The sequence below is a fragment of the Takifugu flavidus genome, chromosome 12, assembly GCF_003711565.1.
Source record: "Takifugu flavidus isolate HTHZ2018 chromosome 12, ASM371156v2, whole genome shotgun sequence".
Classification (NCBI taxonomy): Eukaryota; Metazoa; Chordata; class Actinopteri; order Tetraodontiformes; family Tetraodontidae; genus Takifugu; species Takifugu flavidus.
Genome location: NC_079531.1, coordinates 8032955 through 8052681, shown reverse-complemented (window position 1 = coordinate 8052681; position 19727 = coordinate 8032955). Strand labels below are relative to the sequence as shown.

The window sequence follows — 19727 nt, the reverse complement described above, 5'->3', positions numbered from 1 at the left end:
GATTTTTTCACATTTGCCAAATTGTAGCATTAAGAGTTTTGGAGTTTTTTTAAAGCTGCCCATGAGCTTCACATTTCAGCTCCCAACATGTTTCATCCCAGGCTGCTGGCTGTAATCATGTTATAATCTTGAAATCCTGCCAAAGCCCCAGAAATCTGCCTGTGACACTGTTTTCTCGAGGAATCCTGTGCACACATACAGACAACAAACGCGCACGCGTTCGCATTTCTCTGGCAGAATCCTTTATATCAAATCCATCACACTTGCTCTCCAGCTTCAGTGTGGATGGTTGCTTTTGTGATCAGGAGATCTGGCAAAGCTGGCAGGGGGAAAAAAATTACAGGTTTAAAAACATTTTATTCCTCTTTGTTTTGTTGTAGAGAGCAGGCTTCCCGATGTCCTAATGAGTGTGTGGGATGTCGCTAAGCAGGCCTCCTCTGTGGTCACCATGGCACTGCATTGCCGTTGCTATGGTTTCCTTATCTGCAGGATGTGGTTCAACCAGGCCTGCCATATTTTATTCTGGTCCCTGAGCGCTGGCCTGCTTCTGATGGTGACAACAACATGAGATAGCACGATAAAATCTTACATAGAAATCTGCATTTGTATAAGTTAAACAAAATAAAAATGTGTTCTCCTCGAGAGTAATCTTCCTGCTACCCCAAATACAATAGCTCAAGATTAAATGGTTTGATGTCAGAAGGAGCTTAACTTTTTTTTCCAAGCTCATTTTAAATTGTTTTCTTTCCTTCTGTCACTCTGTTTCATAAACATAGGTAAAACTATAATGATAGTGATGGATTGCAGTCGGGAATAGCTAGAAGCCAGCCAAGAGAATAGTTTAATTCATCGAGCCATTATGCTCTAAAACAGAATAACAAAACAAAAGAAATATCATTACATTGTCCAGCAGTCATGTCAGTCTTATGGAGGGTTCAATCTGATTCTCTCAGTCACAATATCCATAGCTTCCTTCACCTTATTCTTATCATCCAAAAGTTGGAGAATTTAAAGAGAGAAGAACACCAGGAACCCCAGAGGGCTTTGTACCCCAAAACTTTAAACTGATGATAGATCATCGGTTCATTGGGGCTATGTTTATGTGTCCTGCACTGTTACTGGCGCTGCTGTGTGCGTACGTGCGTGACAAATACTGATCCACTCGCCCACAAATCGATGTCTACGTTTTGAATGACACGTTGTTTACTGCTGAGAAACTTTGGGCCCTAAAGCTTTGAAAGTCCAAAATCTTAAATAACAGATCAAGACAATAAGAAACGACAGGCATCTTCTGCCTCGTTTTTTTAATCGCTGTGGAAAAACAAAAACATTTTTCTATACATACATGATGTTATGCGATGCTTCGTTAAGCTGCATGATGAGCAGATCACAAACAATAATGTGGAAGGCTTTGGCTGCGCAGGGAGTGACTCGCGCATGCGCATTCGGGCGTTTGCTTAAGTGACTGGAAAATAAAGGCAGTGAGACGCGACTAGAAAACGTCAACAATCTATTGGAGGAAATAGACTGTAAAACCATCAATATTCATATTAAGCGAGGTGTGAAACGCCAAGATTGTGCCGCCGTTGTTTGCCGTCGCGTCTCGGGGACGTTCTACGGTGCGCAGCAGCGATTGTGACTCCACAGGTCGCTTCTCTCCCCGCGAAGCTCCGGACACATTTGCGCAGATTGAACGTAGCAGGCTCGCTTGTTTACGTCAGGGACGGGACGGAATAATGAGGTTAGTTCTTTTATAAAAAATCCCTCCACGATGACTGACGTATCCACGAAGCGAATTGGAAAAGTGGAGTTCACAGAGGGACGTCTAAAGACTCCATAGCCTCATTTAAAGCGCGTGTTTTGTTCGTGTAAAAGTCTTGCGGGTTTGTTTATTTTTAGCCGAGTTTCAGGTATTTCTTTCACTCGCGAGAGGAAAGTTAGCCGCTCGCGCGCGCGCGTCCGGTGGGCAGAGGCGCTGTCCTCGGTCCTGAACGCATCTCAACAACTCCGGGCCTCCTGTTCAGAAGACTCAAAGGGCGCTTCAGGAAGCAGCACTTCAGAAGAAACACTGTCGAGCAGCGGCTCCGCAACCAGTTTAATATGGTAACTCAACCCGGCGTTCAGCTGCACATGTTGGTTCTATTGTTTTCTGTCGGTAAGTACGAGCGCGCATAGACGTTTGAAGTGTCTGGTTGTCTGTGAACGTTGCACGTCTCTCTGCAGCTGGAGCCATGACTGGCAAACAATGCTGTTTGGACCGGGAAAAGCTCGTACATCCATGTCTAAGGTGTCAGAGAAAAATGCACCCCCACCACAGGACCTCGGTGAAAAGCCCCTCCCTTTACTTCCCTCTTTCTTAGTTTCTCCCTTCTGTCTCCGCCTGCTCCTCAGCCGCCTTGTTATTGTACAAGACCCCAGTATGAATAGTGACATAGAATCAATGTTGTCACTTTCTGCCTGGGGGGTGGGGGGTTATATAAGAGCGACACACATACAAAACGTCCATTTGGTGAGGTCACTGACAGTTGAGTCTCCACTCACTTTCTGTGCTGTTAATCTCCACAAGGAATACCTTTATCCGTCTCCCTTTATCTTATCTCCCTCTGTCTATACTTCCTCCCTCTTTCTTGTGTCATTTCCCTGCATTACTTATATCCCTCCCCTATTTACGCCGAGGCCTTCATTAGTGCTTCCTGGCCTAGAAGATCTTGGCTTATCTCTCAGTCCTGCGACTATCTCCAGGGCTTAGTAATGATTTAAGAACTCAAGTAGAAAGACTCAACCGTAATTATAATTATAAGTAAGTCCAGCTTGCATTGTGTCGTTAAAAGCACCGTCAGGCTTTATAAAACACTTTCCAGAAATCTGGCTTCGTTAGCTTGAGATGATCAAAAAGCTGCGTCGTCAGCAGTTGATCAACCCAGTGTTTCTGTCCCAGAGTGCAGAGGAAATTGCTTTGCGTTACTGCTCAGCTAAAGTTCCCCAGGAAGCTGCACAGAGGTTTCAGGGAAATTCAATCAGTAGCTTGGGATGAACTCTTTAGCTGCCATGGCTTCAAACCCTCTTGTAACCCCAGTTCTCCCTGTATTACTCCCAAGGCGGTCAGTGTCAGTGGATCTTAAGCACAGCACCAAATTATCTTTTATTGGTTGTGTGACAACTGAGACACAAGTGTGATCTACCTCCATTATATCACAGACTACTGTTCCTTTCAGTGGAAAATGATGTACTCTGTCAAAAACACAACTGTGGCAGATAAATAACAGTGGAGAAAATGACAGCCAAATTGTATGGTCCTTCTAATGTTGTGCTTTAAATATTGATGATAACCTGTCTCTGCTTTGTTGGTGTTTTCAGAGTTGTTGTTTGGAATTTAGAGAAATGAAACTACTGCCTCAAATGTCCTTTTCAGTCGATATGAGCCAGCCCGTGTGTGTGGACGTGCCGTCGGCAACAGAAGCGGTCCTCGGCGAACCCATGAAGCTGACCTGCATCGCCTGTTTGAAGAGGGAGGAAATCAAAGCGAGGACGCGGGTTGATTGGTACTACATGCCCACAAAGGAAAAAAATGTCCCACCCAACAAGACTCACGTAGGTCCAGCTATGTAATAGTATGTGATGTGACGCACCTGGGCTTTCTACTCTTAGGGTTTCACGCACGCCGTCTCTGACTTTCAGATATACAGGTTTGAGGATTACAACCTTATTGAGATGGATGGACCGTTTAAAGGCCGTCTATTCTGGAATGGGACCCAGGACCTGCAGGACCTGTCCATTCGGATCGACAAAGTCAAGTACGATGACAGCGGGGTCTACGAGTGCCACGTTTTTCGCAGATTTGAGTTCAACTTGTTTGCGCCCACAGTTTTGATCACCAAGGACATCAAGTTGAGAGTGAAGGAGAAAGGTGCGACTTAAATGCTGCTCAGCCTTTTCTGTTCCCCAGTGTTTACCACATCGGCGTGGCTGTGATTTTATGCTGCGCTGAGGCTGTTTATGATCTTTCTTTTTCATGGGCTTTTTCAAGCACTTGCACACATCAGTAAGGTTAGTAAAAAAAAACAAAAAAAAGCATCTGCAGAGATGTGCAAATCTGACAGTTTGTTCGCTGTGTAGCTTCCAACGCGCCGAACGGTTCCATTTATATAAACCCAAAACGTTGTTGTTGAGACATAAAGGACGTGAAAGGCGTCACGAGCTATAAACCTCGGCAACATTAGACGTCAACAGTTTCCCTGTTCCATTCAGCGCCATCGAGCAGCGACAGAGCGTAAAGCCTCTTTGTCTTCATGCATTCTGCACATCTGGCTGTTTATATTTACCCAGCCTGTCCACACTGCTGATCTACTGTTGCAGCAGCCTTCCTACTATTAGGCCTCACTACAAATACCTTAAAAGACACCAACAATATCGCCAAAATAAAGTAGCTGCAAAGAAATCGAGAAGTACCAACAGGCTGCACAGCACATGCCGTTCAGCCTCTTTTTTTCCCGTGCGGCAAGTTCAGTTAGCCTTCTTTCCCGCTGTAGCTTTTCTACCAGGTTGATCACCTGCCAGTCCCACTTACAGCTGCTGCAGTTGACCTTCCACTTTGACTGCACCCTGTTCAACAGTCTTCCCATTGTGTTTTTGATGTGTTTTGTTGTGTGGGTATTCAATCATGTGGTTTCACCCTTTTATGTATGAAGCCTTTGGTTTTAACGGGAGAGATGTGAGGACGAATGGCTGCATTTTCTCCTCTACCTTGGTTGTGACTGCACTATAGAGAAATGATGCTGTACTGTGTTTTGTCTGCTTTTATTGTTCGTCAAAGCTTTCTTCTGTGCAATGAAGAGGTTTGTTCAAAGCAGCTACTTTGCTACCTAACATGAGGGGTAAAGTATTCTCCATATGCTTGGCTTGCTCAACGTCTCATTTTCCACCCAGACTAAACATACACGAGCTAATGTATGTAACTGTTGCCAATAATATACAATAGTATAAAACAAAACAGCATACCTGCTTGCACATGGTTCACCATCAGAGGCATTTGATAGACATCTTCTCTTCTTCACATTCCGTTCGTGCGGGATCAAATTTCACAAAGCCAACAGCCAGCATGCTGTAAATTACAGCTTAAGCATCATGTTACTTGAATGATGTCCATATGTCAAGAATGGATTAGCTGGCTGCAAACGTATGTGCGCGCTCCCCATCTGGTGTCACGTTACACTAACAGGCTCTATTTGCGGAGTTTGCAGATCCGGCGTGTAAGCTGCTCATGGTCTGGTCAACAGGCTCCGTGGAATTTGGCGCACGAACACAGCAGCACAGTGGTTCACAGCGGCACCATTTTGATCACAAATCCCGCCCCAGTGTGATCATCTGGCTAGTAAAAGAAAACTAGTTTCTTCTGAATTTTGAGGACATAAAACACTGTTGTTTTGTGTAAATGCAAAAACAAAGTGGAAATGAATTTAAATCTGTGCCCTGAGAGCTACTGACCTCATCCATCACATATAAAGAAACCTTGTGGAGTTTTCCTTTTTTTTTTTTTTGGACCAGTTATTAGTGATAATGGAACAATGGACCAAGTTGGGCAGTAAGCAGAAAAAACTACACGGGACCTTTACAGTTATTGTCTCTAGTGTCATCAAACATGATCATAACATGCAGGATTAATTTCTTTAAAAATCAAAAGTATCCATAACCAAAGCATGACTGTGCCTAAAATCAAACGTGCTGCTGAAGTCTCTGCTGCTCTTCTCTGCAGGCGCAGGAAGAGATCCCTCTGAATGAAACACTTTTCCTGCTGTTTTTTGATCTGCAGCCAGCCAAGACACCGCGGCGCTCTACTCTGAGATCACCATGTACGTCCTGCTGGTGTTCCTGACCTCCTGGCTGCTGGTGGAGATGGTCTACTGCTACAGGAAGATCTCCAGGTCAGATGAGCAGACGCAAGACGCTGCGTAAGTGTTTGAGAAAGTGTTTTATCTCTCACATCGGGGGGGCCAGGAGCGGTGGAAGAGTTTCAGCTTCAAACACAGCTTCGGTGTTTCAGGTTCCCAATATTAGATGCTTTTAAAGCTTTTTAGGCAGGGATCCAGCGGAGGGGATCAAGAGATCAGGAGGCGAAAGGCTGGAAAAGACAGACTGACAGACAGGAAGTTAATTGGTGTGTAACCCTCCTGCAACAGACCACCGTCTCTTACTTTGACTGCCTGTCAGGTGTTGATCATTCTAAATTCTGCTGACTGTTCTTTTTTCCTCTCCAACCCAAAACAACCATTTTTAACATCGACTTTTCCTGACACCTTGTCAGCACCGACAACAACCCAAGTGCACCTGTGCAGTCAGCAGTAGATTAAAACCAGCAAGGGGGTGGGGATTTACACCCTGTAGACAAAAATAAATAAATAACCAACACGACACAAAACACAGTGTGTTTGTGTTTGAGCCGATTCGTGAATGAGATTTAACCCGAATTGTTTCTTAATCAGGGAGTGATGAGCACAGAACATTCACTTAAAAACGAGTAAAATTATTCACAGTGGTGCACAACACATAGCAGAAACACCTTAAAATATTTCATTTAATTAATCCAAAAAAAGACAATGCACCTCTCTCATGACCAAATAATAAGCTTGGATTGGGAAGTTTTTAATGAATGTTTGATGAATGAAGTTTTAAAAGTTTGCAGGCAACAATTAAAAGTAGAAATGGGTTAAATATAATTTACTTCATCCGTCTGCCTGCCCCCGCTGCTGCAGCACAGTTCATTGGTCCATGAGTGAACATTCAAGTTAATCTTCTTAAGCAGAAGTGGCCTAATGACCATCTTTCATGTGCATTACTGACTTTAAAAAGCAAAAGCAGCAAAAGGAAGATTTGCACACACCGCCGTGATATTGCAGTGGATTTTTGGTACTTCTGCTTCGACACAGTTTCTGCAGTGTCTCGGGACGGCAGAGGTGTTCACAAGTGGAAGAAGTGGAGGTTTTAACCTTTAAGTCAGCACTTCTTGCATTTTTTATTGACTCCCCATTCCCTAAATAGCATTAACGTGTGATTTTGATCCGTCAGTGGGTCTGGAGCTTCCTGCTCCCCTAGCTCTCAGACACTCTTTTCTGCACGTCTGCCTGCAGGACAAGCTACCTCGCCATCCCCTCTGAGCAGAAAGTGACACCAGATGCTCCTGTTACCCAATAAAGTGCTATCTCACTGACACGGTACTTTGTACACGGCCCCCCTCCACGCGGTCTGACTCATCCATGCCCTCCTCTTTCTCACTGGTTGTTTGTTGCGTACAGTCGCTGTGGCTCTCAGTAGTGATGTCCTGTTGCTTGAGCACGCCCCCCCCCCCCCCGCCTCTATTTTGATCACATCAAACGCATTTTCATTCTTAGAAATTCTCGCATAATCACACGTTCTTCATCTGTCTCCATTCTCTTGTGGAGCGTGACATTATTAGTTCAGAACAAGTTCAGAACAAGCGCTCGCACTCAGAGGCGGGCGTGGATTTTTCCGAGGCTCGCCTCTTTATTTGAAGACGGCGCATTAAAGCCGGCTCCAATACTCTTCCATTTGCATGTATATGAAGTCTATCTCCTGTGTTATGATTATCTCCACGCGGTTGTGAAGCCTCTGAATTCTAAGTGACATTTGTATGATTAGTATTCCTGATATATCTCTACCTATTTAACGCTGGTGTCTAAGACGGAACATGTTCTCCCTCCTTTCCAGGTATTAAACACTCGCAGTCGGGGCCAAGGGTTGTTTGATGGGACTCCTTATCTCCCTCACTATAAAAGTCATCATTTTGACCAGACAGCCATAAATCCTGCCGGCCATCTTCTTCGGTGTGTGTCTCATGGGGAAGTGCTGACTTTATCTGCTGCTGCCCTTCTCATTTATTTAACCATATACCATACACACACACCCCACCCCCCCAAAAAAAGAAAATAACAAATAAAATAAAGTCCACCTTTTTAAATGAGGCGGGTGGAATGGCAGAAAGCAACGTCAGAACTCGGCCATGCTTCGTTTGCAGCCGCCAGCATGGAGACATATTTCGGTGCCACTGTGATTTATAACCTGTCAAAAATCAGCAGGAAAGATGCCGTCCCACTGCCGCAACCTTTTCAGTGACTCTGCACTAGTGTCAGTTTGCTTTGTTGCGATTGTGTGCACCCCAATTCAGTTTTGCAACTATTTTGTAGTCATGTAGGGAAAAACTGGGCTTTTCTACTGTGTGAATGTGCATTTCTTCATCTGAAACCGCAATGTAACACAAATATAATGTAACAGCTGTATTTGTTAGCTGCTGTGACCTTTATAGCCATCCTTAATCTATATCTTTGCTGGAATCCTGCAGTGGCTTTGCTAACTGAACACATTTAACAGTTTCTGTCTGATTCACTGGAATCTTGTCTGTATTGTCTCTCAGTCAGACTTTGTTCTCCTTCTCACATATCAGCTGTGCAAACGAGCTGCTTTTTGTGCATTAAAAGCGACATATTTGACAGCCTGTGTTGAAGCCTTTCTCTCTCTCTCTTTTGTGCAAAGTCCTTGTCTTCTGCCAGCTTTTGAAGGGAAGACAGGTCCACTTACAGACCCCGTAGGGGTGCTAAGAAAAAACAAACAAGAAGAAAGAACAGCTCATCATCTATTTTGTAAAGAAAAGAACAATGGTGGGTGTATGTTTCAGACCAAGTACCAAACGTGGAATCCTCATCCTTCTTGTTAACACTGCAATATAAAGAAGCTCTGAGTTCAGATATCGAATTCAATAAGAAAGGCAACACTCAAAGTGTGCACGTGCTTAAAGACGGGTCAAATGGCGGCACTGGCTGTTAGCGGGAGATGTGATGTAGATCGCTCTTTTAGCTGGTCGTGACCTGTAGCATTGAGAGATACAGCAGCAGCTGTTGTTATAGCAACCCCGGGCCTGCCCGCAGCAGGGCAGAAGTCTTACTCCTGCAATGGCTGACACACTTGTCTATTGTTGGCCCTAAAAGTAATATAGTGGTTTATTGGCTGAAGAAAAAACCACAAAAAAACCCCACAAAAAAACATAAGGAGCTGTTGCCCGAAGACCCAGAACAGGAAGAACTCTCTTCCTAAATAGAACAGGCTCCCACAAGTCACACAAGGTCAGCCCGAAGGTATAAATGGAAAGCAGGTGAAGTAACAAGTGCACCTTTTATCCCTCCATCAGGTTCCTATAAATTGGTTATTGATTGTGAGACACATCCAATAAACTTTGCTACAATATTGCATTATGGCTCCGAACCCTCCTGTGAAAGTGTAATTCTCTGACCCTCCCCCTCTCCTGCTCTTTCCTCCCTCCATCTCCTGCTTCTTCCTTCCCTTTCCTATTGTTACAATGTCGCTCCCTCAGGATACAACCCAGTAATATGGCCCACATTCTACATACAGTATAGATGTTTCAATTAAACCGTGAAGCCTCAGCGAAGCAGCTATGACTACAAACGCTCCGCTTCAAAGAAGGGAAATGGCCTATCAGATTATTTTTAACAAAAAAAAAAAGATCCCTAGTGACAAAAATTGATCGAGCGTTTTGCAGCCTGCATATTGTTTATTTTTAAACCGCATGAGCCAGCCGCCCTGACTGATGGCGTCCACGTCGTCCCCTGGAACGCCTGGAATAATTGCAGCCATTTTTCATCCCAGCATCATAAAACATGGGCTTCAATTATTTTCCAAGTGGTCCATGATGCCTGTCCATCTATGGAGGGTCTTTGTCTCCCCCTAGTGTAGCACACACTCGGCCATCACGTGCTGACATGCAGCCAACACACATGGATGTCAAGGTCCCTCTTCACCAAAAGAGACAAACGAACTTGGGTTTGCATAATAGCCAGACAGGTGGACCGAATGGTCCCGTAAATGCGTCTTTGGATAATAGGGGATTTGATCTTGTCGCTCCTGTGTGTGCAGCAGGAATCAGAACCAATCTGAGCCTTTAGATTGACAGATGTAATCCTGGGAAACAGGTCATCGATTACATTCCAAGAGCTTCAGCGGCAGGGTGTGTGTGTGTCTGTGTGTGTGTGTGTTTGTGTGTGTGTGCTGCGGCTCAGTTAATCCTTGGTTCCATGTTAACTGTATTCCTCACCCACCCCTCATGAAGTCTGTTCAGGGAATTTTTCTTTTCTCTTCAAACCTCTAAAGGGCACAGTGTTGCTCTAAGTGGGGAAATCTGATGGAAATCAGAAAGGCTAAGGAATTAAACCACTTTAATTCCTTAGCCTTTCTGATTTCCATTTCTATAAGCGCCTGAAAATGAGCACGCGCATTTCACATTGAGTCCTTGTCTTCAGGGAGACCCCTCGGAGATAACCGCGCTCGTTGGAAATTATAAATCTCTACACACTCCAGGTGTTGCAGCAGGAGGGTGCTGACTCTTTCAATGCATAAACCAGCACGTCCCCATGGATGGTTGTGGGTTTCCAGCTATGGGAGGAGGAAAAGGGACCTTTTGTGACCTCCGCTGAGGCTGATAAACAGAAAATCCTGAGCCCAGAGAGCGGATCGGGCAGATAATGAAAAGTCAATTAATGGAAAACATTATCACTTGTATTCTTACAGACGCACCCCATTGAAACATCAGTAAGGAGTTTAGGTGATGAGAATAAATCCTGAAGTCTGAGTAGTTTATTTGGAATTAACAGTAGTTATCACAGCTTTTAAACGTCTTGTGTTCGTGTTGCATTTGCTTATCCAGTCGGATATCCGGCGACTACCTGCACATATCCAGTGTATGAAGTTTAATATGTTAAGACCTTGAGAGATGATCCATATTAAGATGTACTTTATTCATCCCTGTGGGGAAATTGAATATAATAATATTATTATTATTATCAATATTCAAGGATTTTAGCTACTTGGACTCATAAACAAAAGTTGCACTGAGGTCAGAACGCTATGAACGTGTCACCAGACTGATTTTATTCAGGGCCAAACAAACTGGCGGTCTTTTCTTTTCACAGAAATTAAAACTTATCTGATTGTGGATTCAAGCACATTTTTCTCATTTTTGTGCAGGGAACATGGTCAATAATGCCACGGGCCGCGCTCCCCAGGGGCTGCGGTATGAATCAATATACATTACAATTAATTTGACCTCTTACCTCTCGCAGTTCAAAGTCAGTGGTTAAAGGAAATTGAACCCTTTGCTGGAGTGTTTGGAGAGTCTTTGTCAGCAGGTCCGGCGTACCTGCCGGATTTGGCCTGACTCACCGTCGTCATCTACGAGACGCGACATTACAGGCGAATGCAGGTGAAAAGTCCTCGAATCTGTCGTGACCGTTCGAAACTGACACATGAGACCCAGGAGATTTTTCCTTTTTCTTTATAAAGCACAAATCTCTTTAAATTTACTTGGCCGTTGTCTATTTTTCCAACTGTAAAAACCTGTGATCTTTAGAGCTGCAGAGGACACGCTAGTGTTGCTGTTTTCAAAATGGAACCATCAATTCTGTATTGTCATGGAAGTGGATTTGACTCAAGGACGTCACGAGTCCTAGACAAGTCCTTTCTAACGTCACTAACAACACAGGAAAACAAACACCTCCCTCCATAAATTCAGCCTTTGAACGCAGCGCCTGGTTCAGCAGAGAGCTCCTTCGCACCCGCCTGCATCAACTGTTTGCTCAGACGATTGTGAAAACTGGAGCCGGGCTGCAGAGCTCAAAACAAACCCTCCATTTAGGACGCCTCCTTTTTTTCTCTGTCAGTTGCAGCCTCGCGCCTAATCAGTGTCATTCCTGCCGTAAACATCAGTTCAGGGACGATCGGAAAGGTCCGCTCGTCTATTTGGAGACATTCCAGGGAGGCTCCTGGAAGCATCCCAAGCAGATATATCATAACAATCCAGAGCCTCACACAATGATTATGATTATTCCATTTGGATTGGAGACCTGCCTCTAGCATCGTGACCGCTGGGACACAGTCCTCAGAGAATGAATGAATGAATGAATGAATGAATGAATGAATGAATGAATGAATGAATGAATGAATGAATGAATGAATGAATGAATGAATGACATCTCTAATGCTACATTGGTATGTTTGATACTCCTAATCCACCAGCACATCTGAGCAGGAGGATGCGATACTGGAAGTGGGTGGGGCCTATCTAACTATAGAAAACACTGATGAACCCAGACCCATATGATGGCGGCTACACCACAGACTAGAGGACCCACTTACGCCACATTTCTTTTCCATTGCACATTTATATCAATTTCATCGAGATATATCATCAGAACAGATTCACCGTTTAAACTGTGAATATTTTTAACAATAAAAACCCTCATCATGACGCAAAGAAAAGGAATTAATTCCTCCTTGTGAGCAGTAGTGTCTAAACCGTAACTATCATTTTTTATCGTGGATCATTATGTATTTTAATAGGACATAAACTTAATATGATATCACCGGACGGGAACTGGAGGGCTATAAACCCTTTCTACCTACTAGGAGCTCTAGTTGTCCTTCACAACAGGAGCACAGGTATCATTATTTCATGCGCGTGGATCAAACCCCTTCATACCTCTGCTTCCCTACTGTCTGTTTTACTCCACACAGTTATTGTACGTGCCTTTGTCAACAGTTTTTCTCCAATCCCACAGCCCCAGTGGAATACTTCCTTTATTTACCATCTCTGTTCACCCACAAAGCCAATTGAACCGGACCCTCATCAACTCGCACACCTGTCACTGAGCGCTGATGCTGAGGGATGCTGAATGAGAAGAGTTCCATCGGTTCGAAACTTTCAAAAACAGTAGAAAGCCATGAATTAAACAAGAACCCGTTTCTGCCCCTTAGCATCCATTTCAGCCATCCATCAGCGCGTCCTCTGCTTCATTCACCTGAATTTCAAACAAGAGGCATCTCTGATTTGCAAGACAAAGGAGGGGTCCTTAAATAAAAAGACCATTTACAAGTCAGGCCCAGGAGCGAGACAGTGACTGAACCCCGCTGTCTAGATTGTGCCGTGACGTCCCTGCACTATTGTTAGTTAAATGAACACCTGGCTGCCATAAAAGTGCTAAATCACAGCTCACTGTGTGTTGCACCTGAGGCTGCCCACAAAAAACACAAAATGGAACGTCACACCTGACGCAGGCCGAATTCAGCCTTGAGTCTCAGAGATTGGGTTTTTAATTCACCCACCAGCACCAGGTAGGTCCATCCAGCAGTATCGTTGCCAGAAAAAGGCCCAAAACTCCCAAAACTAAAGAAGTGAATATGGATGTAGGAAGGTGGGGTGCTACTATTATTATGCTAAATAATCCAGCAGAGTAAGGAACACAGTCCCAGACCTTTGATCATTTACCCTGGAGAACATGCTGAGGGGGCCTCCATATCTGATGAATTTGTTTAGCCCAAGGTCAGACACATAACTACGCTCCTCACCCAAGCATGCTCGCCTGAGGACGACCAACTTTTCAATGGTGCCAAATTAACCAAAGTCCTCAATCCTCTCAAATACGAGAAGAGTCAATCTGAGTTATAGATGGGCTCTATAAAAAAAGCTCCTCTTTGCCACTGCAGGATCACTCAATGTTCTTTTTCATTCCGACAATGAAACCCTGCAGATGCCAGGGAAGACTTTGAATCAAAACTCTTTTCTACAAATCCTCTGGGGTCAATTAACGCAGAACACAATAAATGATGTAGGGGTCTCTCCAAAACACTACAGGATTTCAAGTATTAGTTAGCCTTATTACGCAGTCGTAGCACCATAAAACATGATTAAGCGCTACAGCCTGGCAGAAGATGAATGTGACAATTCCTCTGCGACTTCACTAATAATTTAAATCAGCAACTAATGAACACTTTGGATCAATAGCTGAACCACGCAGCATAGGCGGATTTACTGAAGAAACACATCGCTGCTGCGGCCAAGGACCTGTGGGAGCAGCTATTGTCATTTATCTTGACTCTGTCAAATGCTCAAGAAGAAGAAGCGAAGCCGTATAGCGAGATGCAGGGAGCACCCTTGGACGGATGAAAGAGAGGGTGATGGAATGCTCACTTTCCATCAGGGAAGTGTGAACAAAGGGGCGGAATCACCCAGAGATGATGCTGGGTGTGAGCTTCTATGTGTGAGGCATCGTTTATTAGCAGAAATGAAGGTATTCATTGAAATAGTCGCAGAACAAGTCTCTTCAAAGCGCAGCATTTGCAATGAAACGTTCTTGCCTTTGTCTCGATCCGGTCCGCCCTTCACATATCTCTGCGATCGCTCGTTTGATTGATCGGAAGCTGCTCCTTGGGCGATCCCTGAAAGACATTACTGGCATGGCAGGTCACATTATCCTGCTCGTGTACGGTGGCGTCACCACAGGTGGGTGTGCACGGCCCAGAAGCCGTCGTTATGTGGGCGCTGCACTAAAAATCAGCATCCACGCAACTGTCAGGACCTAAAGATTTCCAGGAGAACGTTGCACCTGAATGAGATTATTAAGCCAGTGTTGTCATGGTCACGCTGCTCTGATGCTGATGGGTGCATACGAGCACATAGTGTGAAAATATGTGAAAAATCTAAAATCTTAGCAAGTACCGGTAATTTCTTTTTGGAAGAGACAATGGGGAGAAAATTGTTAATGATCTCCAAAATTCTGGAGCTACGCAACACCTGTGTCAAAATTGAAATCCAGGAGAGAAAAAAAAAGGATTTCATTAAAAATTCATTGAAAATATCAGGCTGAAAGATTAAAGCTCAGCTGAGGAGTGAAAAAGCAGAATAAAACACGCATGTGACACTCAATATTCCAATTCAGTAAAGGACAAAGAAAGAATAGATACAGACTCTTAATTCAAGGCCTTTTTCCTCCCTAAGTTGCAGCGCTTGAACGCATCAGAGTTCAAATGTAGTTCCTCATTTGTAGCCTACGGTGAAAATAAAGGAGCTAATAAATAAATACACTGAGCGCATTTGATCCCTGACAAATTGGATCATGTCCTGTGACGTGAAACTGAGGAAACCACCGAAAAGGTGTGATTGAGTGGACCTTGACTGAGACGAGGCTTTTCCGATAGTTGGAGACAAATTGCTTCTCCGAAGCCTTCCTGAACCAATTAACCTTTGTGCACACGCAAATATAAATTTTACACCTTGACAGGAGACCGGGGGATGAAAAAGAAGGCAAATCACGCTGTTGTCACGATTTCCCAAAGAGAACAAAAACAGCAGAGTCGCAGACTTCGGAAACATCTGTCTTGTTAACGCAGCACCCGCTAAGTGTAAGATCGGGGTGCAAAAGGTTGAATCTGACACATGAGAACAGCCGTTGTTCCTTCCTCGCAACTGTTGTGAAAAATACGACCTTATCATAGCGACAAATGCCCGCCATTGTCATAAGGGGCTGCGTGGTGAAGGGGGAACCAGAGCCATTATCGAGGCAACTTTGACTGAGAGTCGTACCCTCTTGAGGGCAATTAATTTCCTCAAAGCCTCCAAATGGTGCTGATATCACTAAGAGAACCAAAGGTCTTGAAACACTGCCATTCACCTGGCATCCTTCTATCTAGCTTTATTCTAATACTAATGATTCATTTAAGCTCTCGTACTTTCTGTTCACGTCAACCCTTAAAAGCTCGCCGTCAAGGACCAACCGCCCGATCAACAGGATGGGGTTCAGCTAAATCTGCTTTATCAATCAGAGCGTCCCACACTCGTACGGTTTTAAATCCACCCTCGACATATTAAAGACCTATTTGTGTCATGTTCTGTGCAATATTTACGAGTGCCATTGTGCTATTTTCCCGTATGCCAACATAAAAGTGGTGGACTGCTCTGTCAAGGTTATACAGTAAGAATAAAAATAAAACAGTTGCTGAGTCCCTGTTGCAAATAATAGGCTGTTGTGCACCAATGTGACAGCCACTTAAACTTGAAAATGTTTCGCCGACTAATTTTTTTTTTTTGAATTGTAGAGTAATGAAAGTCTAATCTTTGACGTCATTGTGTTGGAGGAAAAAAAATCAGTACAGTTATATAACTTTCACAAATGCCGAAGATCTGTTGTCTTCTGTTGAAAATCGATGCATTCATGCAAGTCACACTCATATAATCCTTGCACAACTATAAATTATTCTTTTTCATATAGAAGTCTCTGCAAGGGTGGACGGTGAAGATACTCAAGGCAGTTTCAGCAGATTAAAGTCATTTTATGATTTTAGGCCTTTTTGTTCGGTTGTTGAAAGATTCTTAGAAATCTCCTCGGGATTAAAATGAATGGTTTTATTTACTTAGTTTGAGAAATGATAATGAGCAAAAAATCTCATTAAAAATCTGGAAATATGTGTGGGATTAAGATCTACAGAGCTCAGGCTTCCACTATGCAAACAGGAGAAGCCCACAGATAGCATGGTTGGCTGGACAAGTTCTTATTAGGCTGACAGTTCAGTGGGGGCTGGTGGCCCTGATGCTGGAGAACAAGCCACGAGATGAGCTGCGCCTGGGTTCGAAGCCGCTGAGGCTTGAGAGACAGTGTGTGTGTGAGGGGTGATGCTTGTCGTTTGTCTGTCACCAAGCAACAAATGTCCAGGTGTTCACCAGCAAGAACATCTCCAGCTGCTTAAGTGGAACCATTCAATATCCTGACGTGATGCTAGCCACCGTCAGGAGGCTTTCAGAAATTACCAACGCATGGACAGTCCTTTTTAGAGAGGCATTGTGGTCTTTGTGAAGGGAGTGATGTCCAAATGTTGTTTTTTTTATACTTAGTGAACGACTGACATGCTAGGCAGTTAGCAGTCATTGCATTGTATGCTAATTCTTGCTCCCTGGTGACAAAAAAAAAATCAACTTTATTCCAACATTAAGTGAAATTGGGACATTTTAGCTATAAATGATGGTGGACTTTAGAAGAGTGCATTCCGGCATTTCAGGAGAACAATGCTCACATCGGGTTCGTGGCAACAAACATGATTTTGCCCGGTTTGCATTATTCACAGTATTATTCAATATTATGAAGCAGAACACTGACCACTGCTGTTTCTCCAGTAAAACCATATGAGATTTACTTTTGCTGTTTGCACCAAGGTCAAAGATGGCTCTCAAAGACGCAAGAATTGAACTGTTATCACTTAAGAGTTATTGCGATGCAGTTAACCTTGTCACTGAGTCCATGCGGCAAAGTCCTGACGTCACTTTAAACTCACTTATAGGACTGTAAAGGACATCAATGACGTGAAAAGATTTAAGTCTAATTAATTTCTGGTGTAACCTTCACACGCAACCTTTGAACCTGGAAAATCCTGGGACTATTTTTTAAGTTTCTGCAGCGTTCTCACACGTCTCCGTACTCAGGTTCCTGCCTGCGCCCTTGATATCCACCTATACACAGATGCATTAATCGGTTGTGACACTTATGAAGGTCCCGCTGAGCGGCTGTCTATAACGCTGTAACACCAAAGTCCTCTGTCTGTCACCGTGGTTGGACACATGCAAACGCAGCCACGCACACGCACGAGGAACAGAAAGCACGCGCCGTGCCACAAACTAACCTAAATGTGCACGACTCAGCGCTGCCGAACATCCCCCTTTAAAGCCTCCAACACTAAATATTTCAAGGGCACACTAAGTGAAGCCAGTGGAGGAAAAAAAAAAAAGTTGTTTACTCAAATTAGAGTTCAAGGCATGGCCACTTGTGGTGAAACATCAGCACGGAGTGTGTGGCACTTGTAACTGAATTAATTTCTAAACAAAAAGTCCAAAGCTGCTGCGATCCCCGTGGCGCCCCGGAGACCGTGGGCGACTTTTGATGTTTCTTTTGTAGCATCTGATCGTATAATTCATGACTGCCGCACAGCCTCCATATGGGTGACTTCTGTGCCGCCTCATCTCCAGCTATTTCCCTGCACTTTGAAAGGACTCAGCACTTGTGCTCTCACGCGCTATTATGGCCCAGTAATCATTTCCAGTGAAGAAAATGTCAAACGCAATTACAGATTCTCCAACACAACTGGCCGACTCTTGTTCAGCACAACATCAAGGGAAAGTTAGGCCTTTACTTAAACCTTTACTTTCTAATCAGATTAATCAAAGGGCCTCTGTGGATTTAATTGGATTAATCATGATTATTACTCATGAATTATTAAATGTTTCACTTAAAAAAGACTCAGAAGCCCTTCTAGGGTGTAAAAGAGCCCTCTGCCCCCCTCACCTGTTTGAAATCTAGCAGCTGCAGAACCCCAGGCCTGCCCTCTGATTGGTTGGACCCCTTGGTTTGGGGAGCAGGTAGCTTCACAATAGTTTTGTTATTTTTCTGGGAGCTTTTATGGACAGTAGGCCAGAGACAAGCTGCTAACAGTTTGTGAGGAAATCTCTCCTGCAAGGGAGCAATTGTGTTTTTTCCAAAAGACCTTGAACTGTCCAGGTATCAAAACATAATCTTGCACCTTGGGATTCGACTTCCTAAACCTTCTGACCGAGTCCTTTACAGAATTAGTGGCTTTGCCATTGTTATTTGGCATTCTACTTGGGAATTTGCCAGACTTAAACTTTGGGATTCCTCTGTTGGCTCGAACTGTCACGGTCGGGTTGATTAGGACCCGAACGCAAGCCAGGACACAGTGGTAAAATGGTCAAACAAGCTTTATTTACAGGGGGGAGGGGGCACACAAAGAACACGAGGAACACGGAGCACACGAGGGACATGAGGGCAGCCCTCCAGGACTGCGGAGGGTGCAGGGAACAGGGGCGGCCCTCCAGGAGACACGAAGCTGGAGCGGCCCTCCAGGAGACACGAAGTTGGAGTGGCCCTCCAGGAGACACGAAGCTGAGGCGGCCCTCCAGGAGACACAAAGCTGGAGCGGCCCTCCAGGGCACAGGGAACAGGGACCCGGCCACATGGTCGACCTTTCTGGGCTGGGTCGAGTGTGCCCACAACTCCCTGATCAGTTCGGCGACGGGAATGTCGCCGTTCCAGTGTGTTTTTGGATATCAACCCCCTCTGTTCCCGGCACAAGCAGGCGAAGCGTCTTGTCCCTCAAGGCGGCGGCCAACCGGTAGGACAACGCGTGTGGCTATCTACGCGGGACCTGCCTCTTCGGGGTGAATCCAGGAAAATGGCCCCGCGGTTTGTGGGACCATTTCCCATCGTCAGAGTCATCAGCCCGGCAGCAGTCAGACTCCAGCTTCCCCGGTCAATGCGCGTGCACCCCACCTTCCACGTTTCTCGGATTAAGCCTGCCCAGGAGAGCCCCTAGGTCCCTGATCGCCTGGCCCCACCTCCCCCGCTGCTAGTGGATGGGGGTCCGGCATACACCGTCAGTCGGCTCCTGCACTCCAGACCCCGCGGCAGGGGTCTCCAGTACCTGGTCGACTGGGAGGGTTATGGACCTGAGGAGAGGTCCTGCGTACCGGCACATCACATCCTGGACAAGGAGCTAATTCGTGACTTCCACGCCAGACACCCGGATCAGCCTTCACGACCCAGGAGAGTGGGTTGTGGACCAGACGTGGAGGCGGAGGACGAGGACCGTGGGTTGGAGTCGTCAGGCTGGTTGGGGCTCTGTCACAGCTGCGGGCAATCATGCACACCTGCTCTCTGCCAGATCGTTATTCTTTCCCGATGACTTTCCAGCGTATTCCTGTTTGCCTGTCTGCCCGGTTCCGACCTTGCCTGTTCCTGACCATTCTGTTTAGCCTGCTCCCCTGTAAACTCTGTCTGCCTTCTGCCCGATCTCGACCTTGCCTGTCCCCGACT

General features: G+C 45.0%; 1 protein-coding gene across 3 annotated transcripts; it reads left to right on the top strand.

The window, feature by feature from the left end:
* Positions 1-1441: 1441 nt before the first annotated feature.
* scn3b (sodium channel, voltage-gated, type III, beta) lies at positions 1442-8503 on the top strand. 3 transcript variants are annotated; one of them, XM_057050127.1, is made up of 6 exons: positions 1442-2155; positions 3413-3591; positions 3679-3907; positions 5810-5948; positions 7125-7208; positions 7723-8503. In XM_057050127.1, the coding sequence occupies exons 1-5, from the start codon at positions 2101-2103 to the stop codon at positions 7186-7188; spliced, it is 666 nt and encodes a 221-aa protein (XP_056906107.1). In that variant the 5' UTR covers positions 1442-2100; the 3' UTR covers positions 7189-7208; positions 7723-8503. The 3 variants fall into 3 exon arrangements, with proteins under 3 accessions (XP_056906107.1, XP_056906108.1, XP_056906106.1); XM_057050126.1 differs by lacking the exon at positions 1442-2155 and adding an exon at positions 2196-2324; XM_057050128.1 differs by lacking the exons at positions 1442-2155; positions 7125-7208 and adding an exon at positions 2188-2324.
* The last annotated feature ends 11224 nt before the right edge of the window (positions 8504-19727 follow it).

What these genes read in the sequence shown, in the direction of transcription:
- scn3b (XM_057050126.1), top strand. Translation starts at nt 2,246, where the DNA reads ATGCTGTTTGGACCGGGAAAAGCTCGTACATCCATGTCTAAGGTGTCA. An exon ending in ACCCCCACCACAGGACCTCG is followed by an intron (nt 2,325 to 3,412) that starts GTGAAAAGCCCC and finishes TGTCCTTTTCAG; the next exon opens with TCGATATGAGCCAGCCCGTG. An exon ending in GAGCAGACGCAAGACGCTGC is followed by an intron (nt 5,949 to 7,124) that starts GTAAGTGTTTGA and finishes GTCTGCCTGCAG; the next exon opens with GACAAGCTACCTCGCCATCC.